We start from the raw sequence: 22,807 nt of genomic DNA on the forward strand, positions 1-22,807 counted from the left end.
TTCCATGGGGAAGTGGAAGACAGCTGGATGGAGCACCAGGAACTCTGAGCTCTAGTCCTGCCTTTATCACTGACCTGCTGTGTAGCCTCCGTGGCCTCTTAACCTTCCTGGTCCTCAGATTCTGTGCATCACAAATGGGAGGTGGGCTTTAGAATTTGAAAAAAATTCCTTTCAAACTCAAAGCTTCTGTAATTTCCTACTTCCTCCATTATACATCAAAATTTGTTTTACTCGGTTCCTTAATCCCTGTTGTGTAAGTTTGCCACAGTTGAGTGAGCACTTCCCCAAAAACGATGATGGCGGGAGTGGGTTGAGGAATCCCATGGTGAATACACAAGCCGTAAACAGGACTAAGGGCGAGCAGCTGGTGTGCCCAGGAGTGAGTGAGCTACTGGGGTGAGGGGTGCACACACAGCATTGGCAGCCAGTGACACCATGCTTTCCCCGCTATTTGTAAGACTGAGAGCATCCTGTGTAGCCACAGGCATCCCACATTTCATTGTTAAGGACCATAAGGATGGATAATGATGAGCTAAAATATTCTCTTTGGAATTATTATTAAATGTACAGACTTTTAGTCAAATAACATATGAAGTGACCAATCCCTCTCTCAATAAGTGCTACCCCCTCCCTCACTGAGACCCACGGGAAATGGATACAGCTTCTTCCAGCATCTGGGCCTGTATGACCCAGACCCAGGGAAGGACAGAGGCAGAGTGGGAGGTGTGCAGGCTGGGGTTTCCTAGAGAAATTTCTTCCAGTGAATGGAAATCACTTTAGGGCTGGTAGCCCAAGGTTTTAGCATCTGGGAAGACACCTGCAGAAGGGGAATGTGGTACCCAAGGAGAGGACTGGGGTGTCCAGGGGGCTCCAGGAGGCATGGGGAAGAGGTGAGGACTGGCCACCACTGTCAGGCAAAGGTGGTCCTCTGGAAATGCAGCCCTAGGGATGCAGAAATGGCCCTGTAATCTACTGTCAGAAAACCTCAAGGTCAACAAGTGAAAAATTAATGTATTGGTTCAACTATGATTAGTCTAATTTATGTGTTTCGAGGAAACCTGAAATTGCTGCAGCCTGGAAGAAGTGCTATGTTTTCAAAAGAATGGAGATTCTATAACATCATTATATGGCTTTCGAGGAAAGAACGCCCGTGAACCTGTCTATGTGTTCGTGAATGTATTCTCCTAGTTCATGATTTTATGGAGTATCTATAAGGACTACAATATGTGCAATGAGTGAGAAAGAAAGATGTTTTCTTTGCATTTTTTAGGTGGTACCGATTTAGCTGGGAAATGATACATGAACACATGAAGAAATTTGGGATTACTCAGGAAAACCATTTGGTTAGTGAAACATAGTTGTGTGTGTGTGTATATATATACATACAGTTTGTATATGTGTATATTTGTGTGTGTGTCTATAAAGGACAAGCTGGGTACAAGTGTAGGAAAATAAAAAGTACATTAATTAAGAGGAATAAGCTTAGAGCCTGGTTTCCATGGAGGTTAAAAGGCTTAAACCAGAAGAGAGGGAGGGCTGTGAAATCTGGATAAAGCACCCCCTTTATCTATAATCATTGTAACAGCTAGTGTGCATTGGATGCATCTTCTGGGACAGGCACTGGCTACATGTTTTCATTTCAGCTGATCTTCACAAAGAGCCTGTGCTAGATACTGTCATCCATTTCTCAGATGAGGAATCCAAAGCTCTGAATATTCACACAGATGGTCAGAAGCCTAATCAAAATTCACATGCAGGTCTGCTGGACCTCACTCAGCACACCAACCTGGGGCAGGAAGCCAGGTTGTGGGTTTGTAAGAGTGAAGCCGGGAAGGTTGGGAGCAGCTGATGTCAAGGCTTGAGCTTGACCTTGGAGGACTTGACCCGACAGGTGACAGACACCTGCCATAGGTGTTTTGGGGACAGTCGTTTGATGACTATTTGAGAAGCTGTGTTAGGATACGATAACATGGGGATAACCACAAGGCAGGCTTGTCTGGTCAATGGCAATGGACGTGGAAAGGAAGCTGTGACTCCCTCTCTTTTTAATTGAGGTGTAGTTGATTTACAAGATTATAAAAGGTTCAGGTGTACAGCACGGTGATTCAAGATTTCTGAAGCCATGACTCTTTGAGACTTTTGGACGAAAATCCAAAAGAACTGGCAGCCATATTGGATGTAGGGAGGCAAGAAGAGAAAGAAGAAAATAAGGCTTCGAGTCTCAAGGACGGAATTGAGGGGGAAAAAGGGCGGAAATCACTGTGCATCTGAGACTAACAGAAGTGTGGGGATGAGTTCATCTGGAAGGAAGCTGAAGAATTGTTAGTGACTTAGGTAGGATCTTGCTCTTTCTCCATCCACCATCTTCAGATCTTTGAGAAACACTGACAATGAAAAGTTATTCTTGCCTCCTTTTCTGACATTTTCTTTCTTTGATGCTGTCACATGCAGGTCAGCAAGCAAATGTGCGTGTTTGTGCATGTGTGTACATACACATACGTGGATTTATATAGGTCAAACAGCTCTCGACACAAGGAGGTATGTCCATATGTAATCATGTGAACACACTCAGGTCCTATGTCTGCTGTTATTTATACTAAAGGTTTTCTAAGCATGCGCTCAGATGAATTTCTGAAGAAAGTTCTCTCCATCTATCCGTATTTATATGGGACAGTACCAGATTTCTTTGAAATTTAAAGAAGTTGTGCCAATGCTCCCAGAAACACTTAGAACTCTCTTTTTTGTTATTCTCGGTGGCCACCGACCCAGAGGATCTTAGGCTTTTGTATTTGGTGTGGCTGGATTTTTTTCTGTTAAATAAAGCTCTTTTTCCTATATTCCAGGACAATATATTTAAATCTTGAGCCTCTGTCCCTGGAAGGTCTCCCACACATTAATGTCCACTTAAAAGGGAAGGGTGAATTGAGCACACAGCAGGAACCTACAGGCTGTGGTGAAAAACAGTGACATCCAGATAAAGCTACAATGTTTATCAATTGATATGTGTGTTTAATTCCTCAAAGCTGGGAGACTATACATTCTCAGATTCTATCCCATCCCAATATATACCATTGTGACAGAAGATTAGTAAGTGATTATTCTGCAGAGGGCATCTGCTAATTAATTTGGAAGGGGAAGGCCATTTAAAGCATTACTATTTTGTTCCTCCAGGAAGTTCTTTCCCCAACCATGCCTCCATCAATAGAAAGCCTCTTCTTCTTCCAATAGCTTTAGAAACTCTAAGGCTAGTGAACTACTGCTTTGCGTTTCCTGGGAAATACCAGTTTTGAATTTTGCAATAAAATAAAGGGAAGAGGCAAGAGGGAGGGGATATGGGGATATATGTATACATACAACTGATTCACTTTGTTATACAGCAGAAACTAACACAACATTGTAAAGCAATTATACCCCAATAAAGATGTTAAGAAAAAGAATAAACTTAAATGAGGTGTTAAAAAAAAAAAGGGAAGATGTACATGACTTTAAGGTAAGAGGGACTCATGCATTTTTAACTAAAGAAATGAAACTTCAAGAGTAGATCAAACTTATTTTTGAATAGGAAAAATAAGAATAAATGTTCTTAAAGGAACATTAAAGGAGTTTTACAGAGTATATACCTTATAAACACTGGTCAGCGTATTAGAATGATGAAATTGTGATGCTTAAAATACATTTAAAAAGTTTTTTTAAACATGCTTCCTCCATACACTGGGTAATTTTCCTTTGTTTAAAGTATTTTCCAACATTTTTGTAATGGGAATATATGACGTTTTACCAAAAGTTTAAAAACGTTACTCCTTGTCTCTCTTTTCACTTTGTCTCTCGCGAGCTCAAGCAATGTTAATGACCACTTAGTCACACTTGTTCTCCTGTAAGTTACTCACCTCTCTTGAAAATTTCATAACGTATGGAAAATCCTGCCCCGTGTGTCTCATAATCAGAGACAAATTTGATAAAGAGAAATGGCCCTGAAGACACGACAGGAGAAGGGGCAATCTTTCCACAGAACTTTCCCCATAAACGCCCATTTTCATTTTCTCCATCGATGACCTCCACGTAGTCATACCTAAGACACAAAGATGGAAGAAAACATCAGGTTAACGAGAAAAGTCCTTTTAATTTCAGTAATTTAGAAACCATCATTCTCCACCACCATCTGTCAGGAGCAAAACTGCTATCTGCATTCACTGCTGGATTTCATGGAGAGGGAAAAAAGTCTAGCAAAATGAAATAATTAAAATGGACTACATCATGTCCATATACATCATCTGGCAACACAGAACTATTAAGAATAATAGTGTCCATTATACTTGCAGACAATGTCAGTTAAAGTAACCAATTAACAAGAAAAAGGAAAATCTCATGAGCACAATTCTCTTTTATTAAATTGTGTTCCTTTGTCTGGGGTTGGGGGGTTGTCAATACATAATGCTATGCATTCTTTTCAAACTGTGAAGTTCTTTTAGGAATTCAAAATGTCTCCTTGGCTGGAGCTCTCCATAAATAATACTTTGATTTCTGTGAGCGACCCTCTAAACATATGGCCACAGAATAATAAACAGATTCTTTACTATTTAACTCAATTCCACTAAGCTCCAGGCTTCTTAGAAAAAAAAAAAAAACTCTCAGTATCCACTGTGGTCAAAACACAGATCATCCTCTCCCCAAACTACAACTTGAATTGCAGAACGTAATCTCTGCAAAGAAAAAAGTTTATTTAAAAATGGAAAGTAACTTTATTTACTACCAGCCTTATTACCTTTAAAGGAATATTGTCATTTGAAATGGAAATATGACACACTTGAAACCATCAAATTTAAAAATTTTTTTAATTTTTTAAAAAATTCAGGCTTAATAATACACTAAGCAGACAAATGATGAAGGAAGTAGCAATAAAATATTACCCTAAAGATTGCACTGAGATAATGCATGTGTTTGGACCATTTTTTTCACTAAAAGGTGGAAATCCATCTCCAGTAAACTAGCATTCCCCCAGGAAAACAGGAAGACTTTTTTTGTTCGGCATTATCTATTTCTTAGTGTCTTGCTCTTTCTTTTCGTTTTATTGGCCAAGTCACCTAGGAGCCAGATAATCTGATTTGTCTTCCATACTTCTTCTAGAACTGACATGAAGACATTACAATCCATTCATTGCAAAATATTATTTTTGTGTTTAACTTGGTTCAAAAGTCCTGGGATATATTAATTTCAGAAATGGCTAAAATATGGCAGTAACATAAACTGTATCTGGCAATTTTAAAGAGATCAAAGTGTGGGAAATCTTCATGATGACCAACGCCATCCTTAGCAATCCTTTTCAAACTGTCCAGGACACATGACTTATGTTTACGTAAAGTCTCACGAGACAACTGCAAAGATGCTATCAAGAGTTAAAGTGGACAGCTTAAGGCTCTCTAAATTAAAAATGACATTACCTCATCAGTTAAAATTGTGCCAGCTTTGTATATATCAAGAAGAAAATAAAGCTGACACTGAATGAATGAAGCACTAGTGTATGTGAATTATTGTAGTAACTGAATTTCCTCTGCTGTATCTGCTGATTCCAGGAGTAAAATCATTGGCCGGCTAGCATCGCTGTCCCTTTGCAAAACTATGGAGCTACACAGAGGAATTGTTTGTTTCTCTAGACACTGGGAGATGCTTTGCATGTTAAGACAAGACAAAGGAGGAGGAGGAGGAAGACAGCGTTACCTTCAAAATCCTCAGGGACTTTTTATAGTCAACCGAGGGCAGCTGGAAAGAACCCCATCTCTGTACTCATGAAAGCCTCACAAGTTGGCATTTATGCAGTAATTCCTTTTATCTCTGCTGGTTCATTGACTAGACAGGTCTGCGTGGTTTGCCCCACGCTTGCTTATAATTTAACTGTGATTTGAGCTGTTGACTGCGTTTGGCCTGGCGACTGTGCGTCCAGCTCCACTCTATAGGCTTTTTACTTGCATCTCGACATGGTCTGAATACTAAGTGGCCACATCCTAGTGCATTTTGCCTTCCAGACACAGATAGGAGAGGTGGGTCAGGCATTCTGAAGAAGTAAGGGCATTTCTGTGAGGAGACCTTTCTCCCAGGTATGACAGAACTCAGCTATTAGACTGCTGGGGAATTACAGCAGTGGATGAAGCCAGTCTTTTAATTCACATTTTCTTCTAGTAGTAAATACTAGGCTCTCCTCTTGGCAACAGTAAAAGCTATTTTGAAAAGGGGCAGAGGGATTGGATGCTCTACCCAGCAAGAGATAAATCATCGCATCTTAAGTGCCAATTTTAGGCAATGGGATTATTCAGGGATACAATAGTTACATTTATAAACTGGGATGCTGCTATCATTTTAGCACTTTCTACCATCCAACAGGGCCCCCAAATGTATCACAGATAGCAGTTCATGTAAATATTCAAGAGGGTGTATGCGTAAAAATTGCAAAGGGTGATACTGCCAAGGAAGTTAAGAAAGCAGCTTGCTTCTCCCTCTGGAGTTGAGACCAGTTCCACCCCATAAGTTTCTCGCTGGCAAACGTGGTGTCAGGAATGCAGCTGGTGTGCCAGCATCCCTCCCCAGAGACTAAATGTGTCGCCACAGCGACGCACCCCGCCTGCATTGGCCTGAGGCCCAGGATCCTGAGTTTGCAAATTTCGATCCCCCAGACGGCTGCACTGCTCTGTTACTGCTGCCGGGGCGGCAAGCACCACGTTCCTTGGGATGTTAAGATCCTCAGTCCTGGAACCAAAGACCTGCGCAGGTGAGCCTGGAGGTACCTATCTGACTCACATCCAGAACCGACAAGCTCAGGCTGCGGGAGGAGATCTGGGGAATCTTGGGAATCTAATTTATAAAAGCTAGAGGAGGGAATCACAAAGTTAACCCGTCTGTCCCTTTGGAGCCCGGCTCTGGAAAAAGAATGTTCCAGGTGACCAAGAGGCTGCGTCTGGGTCCAAAGTGCACCGCCCACCTGTGCAGGAAAGCCTTCCTCAGACCTCACCCCCCCACGTTTCATCGCAGGAACACCAACATCAAGTGGATTTAGCCATCTTCTCATCCCTCTCTTTTTTAATTAAAAAAAAAATTTATTTTTGGCCGTGCCGCGCAGCCTGTGAGATCTTAGTTCCCGACCAGCGATCAAACACGGGCCCACTGCATTGGAAGCATGGAGTCCTACCCACTGGACCGCCAGGGAATTCCCCCCCACTCCCCATTTCTCTTCATCAATCTTCTACCTCAAACCTTTCCCTTCCTGCGCTAATAATGGTAAAGCAGCCCACGTTTACCGGGAATAAGGCATAGATCTCTCTACCTAACCTTCTTACAATTAAAGACGCTTTCCCAAGGTTTCAGTTCTCAGGTGTGCGGCCCTGGGTGGCTCTTCCATGCGTATCCCTGGCTTTAAGCTCATGCTTCTCAAGCCCCGCGCCTTCTTGCTTCCATAACCCCCGCTCTCACCTACCCAGGTATATGTGGGTGGTGAAAACATTTTCAAACCTAATACTAATCACGAGTTTGGTTTCCCATAAGAGTGATAAAAGAATAAAGATTTCCTTCTAAGAATTCTTGAAAGGATTACTCAGAGATTTTTTTTTTCTTCTGGAAAGTTTGAATTATGGTTTTAGGAAAATGGCCAAGGAAAGGGAAAAGTGATGGGAAAATGAGAAATGTCTTCAGTCACTAAAGAGTGCTTTGGGAGGCTTTCTAGGTATGCGGTGCTGAATAGACGAATAGCACACTTTACTTAAGTCGGGTTTTCTCCTGTGAGTACAAATGACCCTTGACTCTATGGTGGGGTCTGTTAATGGGAAAAAAAAAAAACCCGAATCCTCTGCAGGGTGTTGTCTGTACGGGGAGCTACTGTACCAACCCCCTGACAGCTTCTGGACATTCTCAAGTTGTTAGGAAGGGGGATTTTGGGTAATGGTGTCTTTTTAATCTCCTTCAAGAGGCTCTCCCCTCACATACATACGTACGTTAATAATGGAGAAATTTGATACCTGACATCATAAACCAGAGTGAGAAATGATGTTGGCTAACATAATTTTCACCTACAAAAATGTGTTTCTTTGGATCTTTGTTTATTTTACACAAGGCATTAATAGCTATCCCAACTGAACAAGCTGTAAACGATTACTGTATTGTTGTCCAAGAATTACCTTCCCTCTTCCCCAGAAGAGAACAGATTTTTTTTTCCTCAGAGTATTAGAAAGAGGAGTTGGATATAAAAATATACGATGATGGAGTTTGGAGGGGCCAATTAGTTTGCATTGGTGTTTCTGAGCAGTTTTACATGACCCACCCCCTAAATGTTCTGGCTTCCTTGCAAGGTTCTAATCAAGATTAATACATGAAAAGCCTTTTATAAGGTTCATAGACTCATGTAGTAAAAGCATTTTTAGAAATCTATTCAAAGGAACTAATCTGGAGTAATGTCAAATATGTATGCAGAGTATTGCCTGAAGCTTTATAATAATGGGGAAAAATGGAAATAAGGCAGACAAGAAGAAGATAAGAAGGAATTTATGTACATTCATATTGAGGAATATTATTCAGCCATTAAAAAGCATGTTCAACAAAAGGTTTTTTATAACAAAGGAAAAATGCTTATGATAAGTAAGTGAAAAAAACTTTACGCAGTATATCCTCAATTTTCATTCATATGAAGTAAAAGAACAGGAGGGAAATATGCAAGCTATTAACAAGTGTTTATCTCTGGGTAGTGAGATTATTTCTGTATTTTTCAAGATTTTTACAATGGACAAGTATTCTTTTTTAATCAAATTTATTTTGAAAGCATTAACTACTTACATACGAAGTAGCAAATCAATACCTTATTGCCCAGCTAACAATTTTATATTTCTTGGTCAGAAAACACTATCTTTTTTGATGTTTTATTTGGAAATAAATCAAAGGCTTTGCCTTTTGTTTTTAAAACAATGGGATCAATGAGGCTCCTTGTGTGATACATTTTTGGGGGATACTAGAAAGTTAAAGTGAATCTGATTTGATCTTATACTTTCTGAAATGCTGGCAGTAATACTTGCCATTTTGTATAGTAACTTCCCTGTTACAAGATACTCTCAGATTATTGTCTAACATGGTCTTTACAGTAATCCCAGGAGGAAGATTATTAGGTGGTACCATCCCACAAGGAGCTCAGAGCAGTAGAAGCACCGGGTAAGAGACACATGAATGAAATAATTAGTATCTTTTCCACACTGCCCAGTGGGGGACAAGTTTGATTCTAGTATCTGCTCTTGTTACTCCCTTTCATACATATTTTTTGAGGGTGGGAGATGGGTATGGCTTATTATTTTAGAATTAGTCATGAACAACTGGTCAACTGGTCATTGTTGCTAGAAAATGCCACATCAATGAACACTTCATTGGTTGTTTTCTTTTTTTCTCTTTTTTTTTGCGGTACGCGGGCCTCTCACTGCTGTGGCCTCTCCCGTTGCGGAGCACAGGCTCCGGACGCGCAGGCTCAGCGGCCATGGCTGATGGGCCCAGCCGCTCCGCGGCATGGGGGTTCTTCCCGGACCGGGGCACGAACCCGCGTTCCCTGCATCGGCAGGAGGACTCTCAACCACTGCGCCACCAGGGAAGCCCTCACTGATTGTTGATTGTTTTCTTAACAGTGTGCTTAGAGCTGTACAAACAAGCATCCTGGTGTGTGCAAAGGTATATGTGCAGGTGTGCATGTGAGAGATAGAGACAGAGACAGAGACGGCGAGAGCCCTTGCCTTTCAGGAGTCACATGAGTTGAAAGTTTCAGTGTAGTTGATGGTGGCCACTGAATGGGATTCCTCCTGGAGCTATCCTGGTCCTCCCGCTCAGGCTAATGTTCAGGGAACACGTGGCTAGAACCCAAACCCGGTCTGGACAATAGAAATAGGAGTGGGGCTGAAAGGTAGCTGTGATTTCGTTCTCTCCCTAGTGCCAGCACCCTGGGCCTGAACACAGATGGCTCCACTAAAGACGGGGCGGAGGTAGAGCCTGCATCCCCAGGATGGGTAGATGGGAAGGGCAGGACCTTCTGACGACCCCCAAGGCTGGAGCCAGCCTGGTGCAGCACCCCCAGGATGGAGCTGGCAAAGCCTAGATTCAGAGCGGGGGAGAGGGCCTGAGCTGGCGGAACGGCAGAGAATCCCACAGCACTTTCAGAGGAACAGAGAGGCTGGGCTGTGACTGGGCTGCTGTCCCTCCAGCCCCCGGGCCTAGGGTCAAATACCAATTTCTATGAAAGTCATTCTAAATCCCTACAAAATTTTAAAATTTGTACCGTGAACTGATATTTCTTTGTTTATTACATTGGCATAGTCCCCTTTCAAGTTTGTTTCTAGGTTTATAAAGTAATTGTTCCTTCATTAAAATAATGGCATATATTTTTCCTAGAGATATATTTGTTCATATATATATATATATTATCTTTTTCTTTCTATATGCACTCTGTGGATTATGAGCAGGACTGTAGGACATTAGCCTCGACCTGGGGCTCATTTGCATTTGTTAGAACACTTTCTAAAATTCTGTTTTTCTTACTTCTATTCTAGTAGTACTTTCCATACACCCCGTGAGTCTAACTTCTAATCCACGGCACTATCACTTCTCTACCTGTCGTGTGTTTATGCGTATTTGCACAAAGTAAAATGCCACTGACACTGTCTGCATTTTTTTCCAGTTGGGGGTGGCTGCCCGTGAGACATTGGGGTAGCAGGTTAGCATCTGAGTGGCATTTCCACTGCCCCACCATCAAGTTCCTTCACTGATCTTATCACCCAAACTCAGGCTTCAGCTATGAGGAGACCGAGGGTCTAGTGTCTACTGAACTTCAAGATGAGCACAAGTGTCAGGGTGCAGGTACGACCGCTGGCTGGCCTGGGCCACACCACAGAGCCCAGGGGAGCCTGGTGCTAGACAACCAGGCAGCTTTGCTCAGTGGCTGCTGGATGTACTTCAGTCAAACCATCTCTCCAGCAACCTACTCCACTGATGGGAAATGGGACGTCAAACATCTCACCTTTCTTGGAACAAAAAGTTGCTGCAAACACTGTCTTTTGTTTAATGCCACTGGCCTCCTCAAAGGCCCACATGGTGTTACTCTTGTTACTTGTGCACAGGCTTCCAGATCGTTCTCCTCCAGGAAGTTCCAATGCCATAGAGTCCACCTGATACCTCTGCTGTGTGGCTCCTCTGATTAAAGCTCAATAAAGATTTCTTTATGTGTGATAGTCAGATAACCCCTTCTCAAATAATCAGAGTACAGTAAAACTCATAAAGCTGATCTCACACATTAAAATTTTCATTTTTAAGCTTCTGTAATGCCTCAGGGCCATAATAACGAATATCAATAATTTTACTGCAGCCATAGAAAAATGGATCATTAATAGGTTAGATAATAACATAATATGTATATGAGCAAACAGTCCCAGGAAATGAGATATTACAAAAGTAAAGAAAGAAATATTTAAGGAAAAACTTTTACTGGAGTAAAAAGAAAGATTAAATGGTTTTCACTGTAGTAATACAAAGGGATAATCAAAGGCAGTGGGTCACAGCTGGTCAAGACCAACTGGAAAGAAAGAAACTGAGATAATAAACATTCAGCAGGTAGCAGACAGCTTCCAGTTGCTGCATAACAAGTCACCCCAAACGTAGGGGCTTAAAACAGCACACACTTATTAGCTCAGAGTCTGTAGGTCAGAAGTCTGGTCTGGCCTGGCTGGGGTCTCTGCTCAACGTATCACAAGATGGAAATCAAGTGTCTGCAGGGTCGCGTTCTTATCTGAGTTCTGTTTTTGTCACAGCTCACACTGCTGTGCCGGAATTCAGTTTCCTGCAGTTGTGGGACTGCAGTCCCCATTTCCTTGCTGGCTGCCAACTGGGGGCTGCTCTCAGATCCCAGGGGCCACCCACCTTCCTTGCCATACAAGGGAGCTGGCCCTCTCCAGCTTCAAAGCCAGCAACAGAGAGACTTTCCCTCACATTGGATTCTTCCTATGCTTCAAAAGTCCTCAGGAAAAGCTGAGTCCCTAGTGAGGGTTCACCTGATTAGGCCAGGCTCACCCAGGATAACCTCCCTTTCTCGAGGCCAACTGATTTGGCAACTTAATTAAATCTGCAAAGTCCCTGTACAGCAGCACCTAGATTAATAGGTGATTGAGTAACTGGGAGAAGATGTGTGTAACCAGGGGCCAAGGATCTTGGGATTCTGCCTGTCGCTCAGACCCAGCTCTGGATGGACGCATGGAGCTTGGAAGCTGCAGTACAAACCCAGGCAGCAGGGAGTGTCCACTTACATCCCCTGGCAGGGCAAAGGCTAGAACGATCCAGGGTAAGATGAAGGGCAGGGGTGGGGAACTGCACAAGGCTGGAAGCTATTTCAATGTTCTCAGGTCCCATCGGCTGTTGGTTTGAAAGCCTTCAGCCAACAATGGTCCTCGCCTGCAGAAAGGAAAGCAGGGTTCTGGAGAGAGTCACGCTCTCCTGATTGAAGCAAAACAGACACTCCGAGATTGTCCAACACATATGTCTAGAGACAGAAGAGTGATAATAGCTTCATTCAAAAATAAATATAGAAAAGAACTCAAGACATGTGGTGTAAAATCATGGTCAAAATATATATAATTTTCAGGGAAAGTGCTTTGAGTTTGAATTTCTCATTTCTGAGGAATCTCCCTTTATAAGTAAGATTTACTGGCATGGAAGATAAAAAAATCCTTCACATGGGGAAATATCTTTATGGTTTAACTCCGATTATGAAATCCAAAGATGCATTTCAAACGGAAGACCAGGGACGCCTCCTTTAAAACAACTACGCTCCGAGGTAATGGAGTCTTCCAGTGTCAAACTTGCAAAGTTCAGTATTTATAGGAAAATTCACATGACTTTAATTACAATAAATTTGGTTCCCAAGTAAAACGGTGCCATCTGGAAGATATTAACGTCATTTACAACTTGTTCGCCTCCCTATTTCATAGAAAAGTTTTACTTCTTGCCAACTTTCCACTGTTCTCAGGGAAAAAAAAAAGAATTATTTTCATGGATTGTCTCAAGATGAGTTTATATAGCTAGTCAACCCATCAAAAAGGGACAGAGGGGGCGTCTTGGACACGTTTACTTCCTTCTTATTTACTTTAAATACTTATATCTTTAAGTTTTGGGTTTTGTTTTAAATAAAGGCTGTTCTCTCCCCTCTGTGCCTCTTCTCTCAGGCTTCTCAGGGGGATAAAGTGGAGAGAGAGCTCAGGTGTCAAACGCTGGGTTCTGATGTGGGCTCTGAGCTTCAGGACTCACTCCTGCACCTTTAATCTATCAAGAAGCCCCACCATTTTTGACCTCCCACAAAGTCTCAAAGGGAACAGTGGGGCAGGAGGTGCCACCTGCCTGGCCAACCGTCAAATTAGCCAAACGGGGACAGCTGCGATTAAGTCCTCACACTCAGTCACTGACTAGCTGAGTGTCACTAATGAATGTCTGTGAGCCTCAGTTGCTCACCTGCAAAATGGACACAATGATAATTAAACTTACAAGATGATAGGGAGGACTCAGTGAAATACTACATGGTGATGTCCCCTTCCAAGTGAGGCTGGAATGCAGGAGAAGCAAAGAGACAAATGCACAGAGAACCCAATGGAGCACAGCTTTATTTTCTAAAAGGTATAATACTACACAGTTCAAGACAGACTGTAGTTTAGGTAGTACAGGAAGTTTGGCTATTGTTATCTCCCGGGGGATCTATCAGTCAGAAGATGGCTAACTCTCAGAAGATGACATAACCTGATACTCTGAAAAATACTATTTGGAATGACAGTAGGTCTTGTCCTAGTACTACCACTAAAAATCAGTCAATTAAAGCCATAGTCACAAATGGAGTTAAAGAAAATATATATACTACAATACTTTTTTTTTTAAAGAAATCACTAAATCCGTTAAGTGTTTCCACTGATGTACCCAGCTGATTTAATGATCTGCAATTGGATTAGTGCTATCAGCATGCAGTGCTGAATTTGCTCAGAAAGCCCCCTCAGTTGGTACAGTGGACGCACCAGGGGACAACTTCCAGTTCTGGAAAAGCAGTGACTCTGCCTTAAGGCATAGCAGGATCATAATCTGCAAGTTTCCTTTTCAATTATTTGGAAAAAGAAATAAAGGCATAATTCCGTTTTAGACTATAGGACCTAATGTGCTAATTTTAAGAGTTAAAAAAAAATCCTCCTGATTGATTAGTAATTATTCAGTGGGGATCTAGGTAGTTTGCTAATCAGAGCTGCAGGAACTAAAGTTGGCAAATACTCATTTTTTTAAAGGCTTTTTTTTCTTTCTTTGCAGTAATTACAGTAGAACCTTTTCAGCATCAGGTAGGTGAGATTATTCATTCTGGAGTGGGGAAGTCCCTTAGTCTGTAACGACAACCATTTTTTTTCTGTAAAAGTGGAAAGCAAAAAATGCTGAAGAAAAATGGGTCTAGTGACAGACAGATGTCTTTTCCTTTTAGTGACACCGATGGTGAAAGAAAGGATGAGCTGACTTTTATGATGGCCAGTTGGCACCAATCCAAGTCAAAATGGTGCTATTCTGTTCAGTAGACCCTTAAGGTTTACTTAGAGTACAAACCCCTGAGCTAACCACAGCCAAGGAATATGAAGCTTTTAGATACGGGCCTGATTCATGTATGATGCTAGAAAGAAATTCACAGGAGAAAAATAGGTCATGTCGTAGAGAGAGTTTCTTAATCCCTCATGTTTATTGAAAGCAGCGTTCTGTTTGCTGTAAGTCATGTTTAGAGTCCGAAGCATTCATGCTTAGGGTATTTGTTCTTTTTTGAATTTTTCATTATTTAAAATTCTATTAAGTCAAAAAGCAGGTGTTTCAACTGCAGGTGACTGGGTTACTAGTAGTCTTACTAACTAACCTAGGATATATTCTGTAACCCCAGGTCAATTTGTGATACAGGGAATCATTTAAATAATGAGAAATATATCATGGACATAAAATACTTCAAGTGTCAACCAGGGCTATTTTTTATGTTACAACATGGAAATTAGTTAAAAAACAAAATATGCAGAGAATCATTGGTTATTGGCCTAAACATGCAGAGAATCATTGGTTATTGGCCTAAACATTAGTTTGCATGATTTTTTTCTTATCGCTGACTTGCTTTACAGACTGAGTAATTAACTGGTATAAAGCAAGCCTTTAATTATCTCTGTGTTAGGAACAAGCGCATGGAGACAAGAAAGGATTTTAATGACCTAGGTGGCCTCATGATTTATATGGATCTTGAGGAGTAATTGTGTGTTTAGAAGAAAGGAAAGCAGTGGCCATAAACTTTACCGGTAGCCTAAGACCAGAAGCACCCTCTTGCTAAGTTTAATAACCATCTGACCACATAAAGGGTCAGCTTGCAGAAATGGCTCTGTGCTTGGAGCATGGATTTAACCCAACCAGGAGATCATACAGCCCTCATCCTACCATCTAAAGCACTCCCCCACTCCAAAACATCTTTATGGTAAGCTTAACAGAAAGGAAAAGGAAATAGGGTCAAGTTAGCTAAAATAAAACATTGCATAAAGGGAGCATTTTCAAACACATGCTTCTCCTAAGCACAGCACAAGCTAGAGAAAGGTATAAAAAGTTCCCCTTGATAATACTAAAGACTCAGCTGTAAAAACAAGACAGGTAGGCATAGGAGAGAGAAAGCTGTACTCCACCTTCCTTACTTTGACTAATTATTTCATAAGGAAAGGAGATGGTTTTTTTCACTGAAAACCAGAATACATAAAACAATTTAACATTTCACTCTTTAAACAGCTTAAGTTCTTTGAACGGTCTTAATGTAGAGGGCTAAAGTTCACTGCACTTTATCTATAAAGTTTATTAAGAGATTGACAGTGTACAGTCACAGGGAGAGATAGGAATAAGGCAGTTTTCCAGCATTTTGGTTCTTGATTTGGGGGCAAATAAGTGCTCATTTACAAATACATGATAAAACAGATCCTTTGAGAATCTTTTTAGGGGAAACATTTAAAACATTGCAGCTCTTGAAGTTGTATTACTTTAAAAATACCCCATATTTCAGATATTTCATTAATTCTGATTGCATTTCCCTCTTATAATGGCAAATTACCTAGATCACATTATTATTGTTTTCATCACTTTCCGATCTCTTGTTTGCTGTTTTTTTTTTTTTTAAATTAGGAAGCAGAAATCGTAGGAAATTGGCCCTAAAACGTGTCCCTCAGAATACCAGTCTTATGAAATGCTTCTGAAAAGAATATTTTTTTCCCAAAATCATTTGGGAACGCTGCACGTCATAATGTTCCTTTTGTGAATATCCATAATTTGTGTCAGTATAAGGCTCTGAGAAGTCCCATGGGTATGAAACCTTGATTTAACTTGGTTTAACCCAACATATACCAATTTCATTGATCATAAGACCCTTTTATTACACAATAGAGGTGGAACTCGTGTTGGTCAGAAAGTATTTTCTATGTGCTAATTTGAAAAGTCACTTACTTTGCACTAGCCACAGGTCAGAAATAATAAAACATCCAGGGAGGAAGGGAATCAACTTCGTAAATGATGACATAAATTTGGGAAGATGGAGATAAATTTGGCAACCTAATTCCTTCTATTCTGCCTTACATGTTAGAAATTTAATTTGAATCAGTGCTTTGAAAAACTGTTTTAGCGACTGTTTCTGACAGTCGGTGCCGATACGTAAGATACGTAAATACGGTGCCAATATGTAACACTGTGCCTATACTCAGTAAAAGGGACTCAACTGACGCTGACAAATGCACTGGGCATGGCTGAATCCAGAGTCTCTCTGAGCACAGGAATCAGGAACACACTGGTTTTACTACCTAGTTAACGTTAAGGGGAACACGATGAATAGAACTAGCAAAAGTTTACCGTGGGAAGAGGTCTAAGGGATACATTTTATAGATGAGAAAACTGAAGCCCAGAACACTGAAGGAACTGCATATTTCAAATCCAGTTAACAGAAGACTCAGAACTTTCTACAGTATTATGAAGAAAGATGAACCATTGCATCTCACTTTTTAGGAGATGATGAAAAGGGTCTCTATGATCATCAGGGTCTACTTCTAATTTGAGATTTCCACCAAGGGATTTCTCAGCCTTCTTCAAAAACCTCCAGGAAGAGGAAACACACTGAGTCCAGGCAGGGAGTTCGGCCCATCTTCATTGCCTGGCAATGATCCCAAGTCTTCCTGACTTTGCCTCAGATCTGTTCCCTCAATAAATGTTTCTTCATTATTTAATGCAGTTTCCACCCATTGATCCTAAGACCACATTTAGTTCCTCTTGCACACGAGAAACTTGCAGCTCTTTAAGCATAGCCATCACGCCCCTCATCTCTCACTTTTTTAGTACTCTAAGAAGAGAAAAATTCAAAGAATTCATTTATTAGATAGACACACAAAAAAACAGGCAAAACACAGATAAGTGTAGAAACTTCTCTAATTGCTCGAAGGCTGATGTGACATCATTATTTTAGCAACCCAGGGATGCTGAGCACTTTGAAAGCATGTATCCATTTCAAAGGCTCTATAACTGAGTTTTGGGGACTTGGGGTGGTATCTGGGCCACCAAGGGCAGGGTGGAGGGCCAGACTTCTATTCTCCTCTCTTTCCAGAACCTTCTCTGCCTTCCTTCTCCTCCATTCCACATGCTCCAGACTCTGGCCTTCTTACTGATTTGGGACTAGGTGATCTAGAGTTAGGGTCTTGTCCTGGGAACTAAAAACCAGCTCTGGGGAGCAAGGATCCAGGAAGGTGTGGAGCAGAAGGAAGGGCTGATCCAGGACCCCCCGTGGATGGAGCCAGAGGTCAAAGGGATGCCTGGGTGACAATTTAACACAAACAATTTCCACATCGACTTTGAGTGTTGGCTTTCTGATACTAAAGAAAAAATTTAATTTATCCTAATGATTTTTCTTTTACAAACGAAGTATGCCAGCCAAAATCTCCAAATTCTGGACAGAGAACATTCCTCTTTTTGTGAGTGTTAACTTTCGATGTTGAATTTTCTCTTACTGCTTCCCTCTTCACACTACTATGTAATTTCATACCAACTGATAGTCCCTTTAACACCTTTCTGTGTGTGTAATATAGTAAGATTATTGCTGCACTGCAAAAATGTCACTGATCTAGGACACTTCCCTGAATGACTCAGATTGTAATTATTCTCTTTCCCAGACAGAAACAAAATACCCATTTTCACTAGTTAAACACACACATAGCCTCCATAATTTTTTAAACCTTAAAATAGGCTTTTGTAAATTTGGAAGTCAAATGGCCTTTCTATCAATGACTTACTACTGAATTCCTCCCTAATTATTCACTGATGAATGTACACTCAGAAGCACAGGTTAACAACAGTTCATATACTACCGAAGCAGAAGTAATGTTGGGTTTGGCAGTCTTTAAATATAATAACTTCAACTGGAGGTTTCTCTAATTTTTCTTCGTTAAAATCCAATGTCTTCAAACATACTTTCTCCTTAATGTGTGACAGACATGTCAAACACTGGCTGGGTAAATGTTTGAACAGTAATAATATTGATCTCTTCAATGGAAATTTTCCATACAAATGGTAGAAGACCATTAGCAAAAGCTTTTATTTTTACTCCCATTATGCTTTGCAATTAATGAAGAAAGTATTCTTAGCATGTGTGAAATACATACACACACATATATATATATATATAATTTGTGGTAAAAAAGTAGTAATAGCTTATATTTATATACAAGCTTAGAATTGCTTATAATTATATATACAGAATTTTTGGTGAAAAAATAGCAATAGCTTATAATTATATATATAAAATTTTTGGTGAAAAAAGTAGTAATAGCTTATATATATATATAGCACTCTTTTCTGAATAGCTGAGAAGGCTTTTATGCTTGTCCTTGTGGTACAGGCTTGAAAAGAGAGAGTGAACCGGTAGCATCCTATGACATGTGAGGATGTCTTTTCTGCAGCTGTGTCCACATCACTCCTAGACCAGCCGGTCAATTTTGTCAAACCACTGGCTTCACAGGAAACTCATTACTGAATTCACTAGTGAATCAACTGAATTAACTCCTGAATGGTTTGCCCAGAGTCACCCAGAATGGAGTCCGGGTCTGAGTGGTGGTCCAGGCAGAGAGCTGACTCCTTGCCCCTGGGTCTGGACCTCGCTGTCAGGGACTAGAGCTGAACCAGTAGCACTGGTGCTCGGGGCTGGGGGGAGGTAAAAGAAACAGAAGCTGTGCCAGGGGAAGGTAATCCGAGGACACTTCTATAGCAGCCCATCTTCCACGGCCTCCAGACCGTGCTCTCCTATTTCACAGCTGCAGGGCTGTCTCAGGGAGGCTGTAAGCCCAGGCTTCGCTAGGGCTGCAAACAAAACGCTGCATTTCCTTCTTGCTCTAAACTGAACTTTTTTTTTTTTTTTTTTTTTTTTTGCGGTACGCGGGCCTCTCACTGCTGTGGCCTCTCCCGTTGTGGAGCACAGGCTCCGGACGCGCAGGCTCAGCGGCCATGGCTCACGGGACCAGCCGCTCCGTGGCATGTGGGATCCCCGTTGTGGAGCACAGGCTCCGGACGCGCAGGCTCAGCGGCCATGGCTCACGGGACCAGCCGCTCCGTGGCATGTGGGATCCTTCCGGACCGGGGCACAAACCCGTGTCCCCTGCATCGGCAGGCGGACTTCCAACCACTGCGCCATCAGGGAAGCCCTAAACTGAACTTTTAAAAACAGTGTTTAAACCTGGTTAATATGACTTTTTATAATGGCCTTAAAAACAGTCAAAAGATAAAATATGAATCCTAGAAGATAAATGGCAGAGTAAAAAGGAAATTGGAAAGGGTGATTTGGAGGTCAAATGCATGTCCAGGTACTAGTTGCAGGGCTTTCATTTTAAAGCAAAAACTGAAGGAGCCATGCCCTGGCTAGTCCTGGGGACTCTGTGACGTCTCTGACCAGTTACCACCCTGGGATAGTGTTAGCTCTTCTGAAGGTCAGGGACAACTGCCCTGATGTCCCCCATCTTAGGATAACTGCACAGAATTATTCTGGCATCTCTTCCCTACGAGTTTCTCTTTTCCTTTTTCTGCCGATCCAAATTAAATACTTTCAAAGCCCAACTCAAGGTTCACTTGTTCTGTGAAGATTTTCTTAGACTCAATCACCTGTAAATGTTTCCTCCACTTGAATTTATGGAGCCCTGAGCCAGTATGGACTGAGTAATTATACATTTGCCCGATGTTGACCTGGAATTATTTTCTTAGGTGTTACCATGACTTATTTATTTCCCTGATAAGATTATACTTCTTGTGGATAGAAAATATGTCTCTCTATTTATCTTGGATTTTTCTGAGAGTCAGAAACAAAGACAGTTTCCTGGGAAACAAGTTCATGCTTGTTGAGAAAATAAATAAACAAGAAAAATGAGAACAAACATGGCATAACTATGTATTCATATTTTAACATCATTTAATCGGGATCTTGTAAACTGTTTAGTAAATAGTTCTGAAAGAAAACGTCTTACACTTTCCAAAATTTTTTCTACGAATCACATAAATTGCTTTTGGGAAAACTCAAGGAACTGTGTTCTGCTTTTGTTCCAATTACATTAAACCTTATGAAAATAGCTGTCATGACAACAACGTCTCTTTGGAAGAGAACACCAAATACTAAGGGGCACAGCCTCATCTAGATGTTCTTGGATTCAAGAGCCCAATTCCTATTAGTGATAATAAGCTCTATGTCTATAAATCCCTAGACACTTATGTCAAGCCTACCTGTTTCAGTTTCCACAGGTGGAATGATGGTTCTAATGAGCTCCATGTCCTCAAGATTTCTATTTAGAAAAATACAGTGTTTAGACTTCAACTTTTCAGCCATCCCTGGCCGTGTTACGGATAAGGGTGACATTTATGCATTTTGAGTCATATGTTAAGAAGCTATAACTCATGACCTTTTCAAGTAATTTGCTCCACATAAAGTCTCAATCCAATGGACATTAGTGTGTGTTCGAAACACATACAAATGGTGAGTTTTGCCTAATGGAGCTGTTCATTATTTTCTCCCCGTTACGTACCTGCCTGCATTATCACTGTTCTCTGCTTCCTTCAGTCAGGGGACAAGCATCATAAGATTTCACAGGCTTTATTTTTTTACTGATCTTCTGAGTGCACTACACACAATTCATTCTCCTTTCTTTAGTGCCTGAACACATAAATTCACCATCGTTTGTATTTAAGGTCAGTATCTGTAGAAGCCAACATTTTCGACTATTTTTTTCATCACTTGAATTTCAAATTCTTATCCTCAAATGCTTTTCACCCCTCTTGAAATCCAGAGTCTAAGGAGAATTGCACACCCTGCTCTAATAATCTGTCTGTTGTATGGCTTAGAGATGTAAATTACAGGTTTTGTTCCTTTATTTCTCCTTTTTAGTATTGAACTTACATTAAAATGAATATAAGTCCAGCAGGCGCTTTGTAAGTGAGGATATATGTAATGCCTATATGGGATATGCCTGTATGCACATATATTGGTGTATGCATGAGCATAAATATAGAAGATTACAATCTTATCTGAGGAAGATTAATTTATAAATAAAAAGATTCCAAATCTATGCTAGTCTACACAAAACATTGCCATTTGGAGTTAATTTTGTGGGCTTCCCTTACCAAGGGATTTTCTTATCCATGGGAGCCACTGAGGCAGGTGGAGACGACAGATGATGGACAGGTTAACCCAAACCCCAGGACGGAGAAACGATTAACTCTAGTCGTCAGGTGATTAGCCCAAGTCCTAGGGTCACAACCTTGCCTGTCAGTAAGTTGCACCCAAACTCCTTCAGGAAAGGTAAGGAAATTTGAACATGCCATTTTTAAAGCCAAACTTGGTGCATTTGCAACAGACTCTGTATTCTGTGCACACCTTCTCGGTGGAGTCCGATTTCCAGTTTTTGTTAAATTAGTTTCATATCAGTCAATACTTGTTCAAAAACATGTCATAAGTCTGTGGCTTGTGCATGCTTCAATTACCTCTGATTATTACATCAAGATTCACAAACGAGATACCACAGGCACTCCTATTTACTGCAAAATGCTATCGAAACAAACTGAAATTCAATTTCGGAGCAGATTGCAATAACCCATCAAATCAGAGCCAGTGGGGAGGTCAGGCCCCGAGGTGTGCCTGGCCATTGTTAAACCAAGACGGTGTCTCACCTAATCATTTAAACATGGTCTTGTGGCCTGACATTTTTAATGCTTTCTTGATCTCTTTCTTCTGGCTCTGTGGGTGCTTTGCCACTGTGGGGTGCAGTGCATAGCAGGTTATGGATTAAACACCAAGTCTTTTTCTGCCAATAGCACTTTTAGGAGGGGCCAAATGACTGGGTACTTTTTATAAATAGTCACACCATAGGTGTCCGCAGAAAGCAACCTTTATTCAGGGTTCTTAAAAGCTGCCTGCTTTTTAGATACAAACCAATCCATAAAACTGCCAAGTTCAAATTTTCAGCTATTATCTGGGCAATAAGTCTCAGGTACCTTGGTAGGCTGATGAGGCATTTTTGTCGGCACACATTAAGATCCCAGGCTTAACTAATGCAATCTGGTTTTTAAAATTAATTTCACTTACATAATCCCCCTGGGATATGCAGCCCATGGTTTGCATTTACTTTGTGATTCATTGCATTTGGATTAAACTGGAGGGTTAAGAATTTTACGTGCCAGCCAGCTCTGACCCTGAAGAACAGAAACAAACACATATCTC

The 22,807-nt window shown here is 41.1% G+C and overlaps 1 protein-coding gene across 6 annotated transcripts in view; it reads right to left on the bottom strand.

Moving 5' to 3' along the window:
- The window catches only part of NRP1 (neuropilin 1), a gene marked incomplete at both ends in the record, with an annotated part of 134,841 nt that overhangs the window by 75,904 nt on the left and 36,130 nt on the right, over positions 1-22,807 (bottom strand). For all 6 annotated transcript variants that reach the window (XM_079700369.1, XM_079700368.1, XM_079700373.1 and 3 more), the window contains one exon: positions 3,888-4,069. In XM_079700369.1, coding sequence (XP_079556495.1) covers positions 3,888-4,069 — 182 coding nt within the window. The remainder of the gene's footprint in view (positions 1-3,887; positions 4,070-22,807) is intronic.

The sequence above is a fragment of the Hyperoodon ampullatus genome, assembly GCF_949752795.1.
Source record: "Hyperoodon ampullatus genome assembly, chromosome: 3".
NCBI classification, from domain to species: Eukaryota; Metazoa; Chordata; class Mammalia; order Artiodactyla; family Ziphiidae; genus Hyperoodon; species Hyperoodon ampullatus.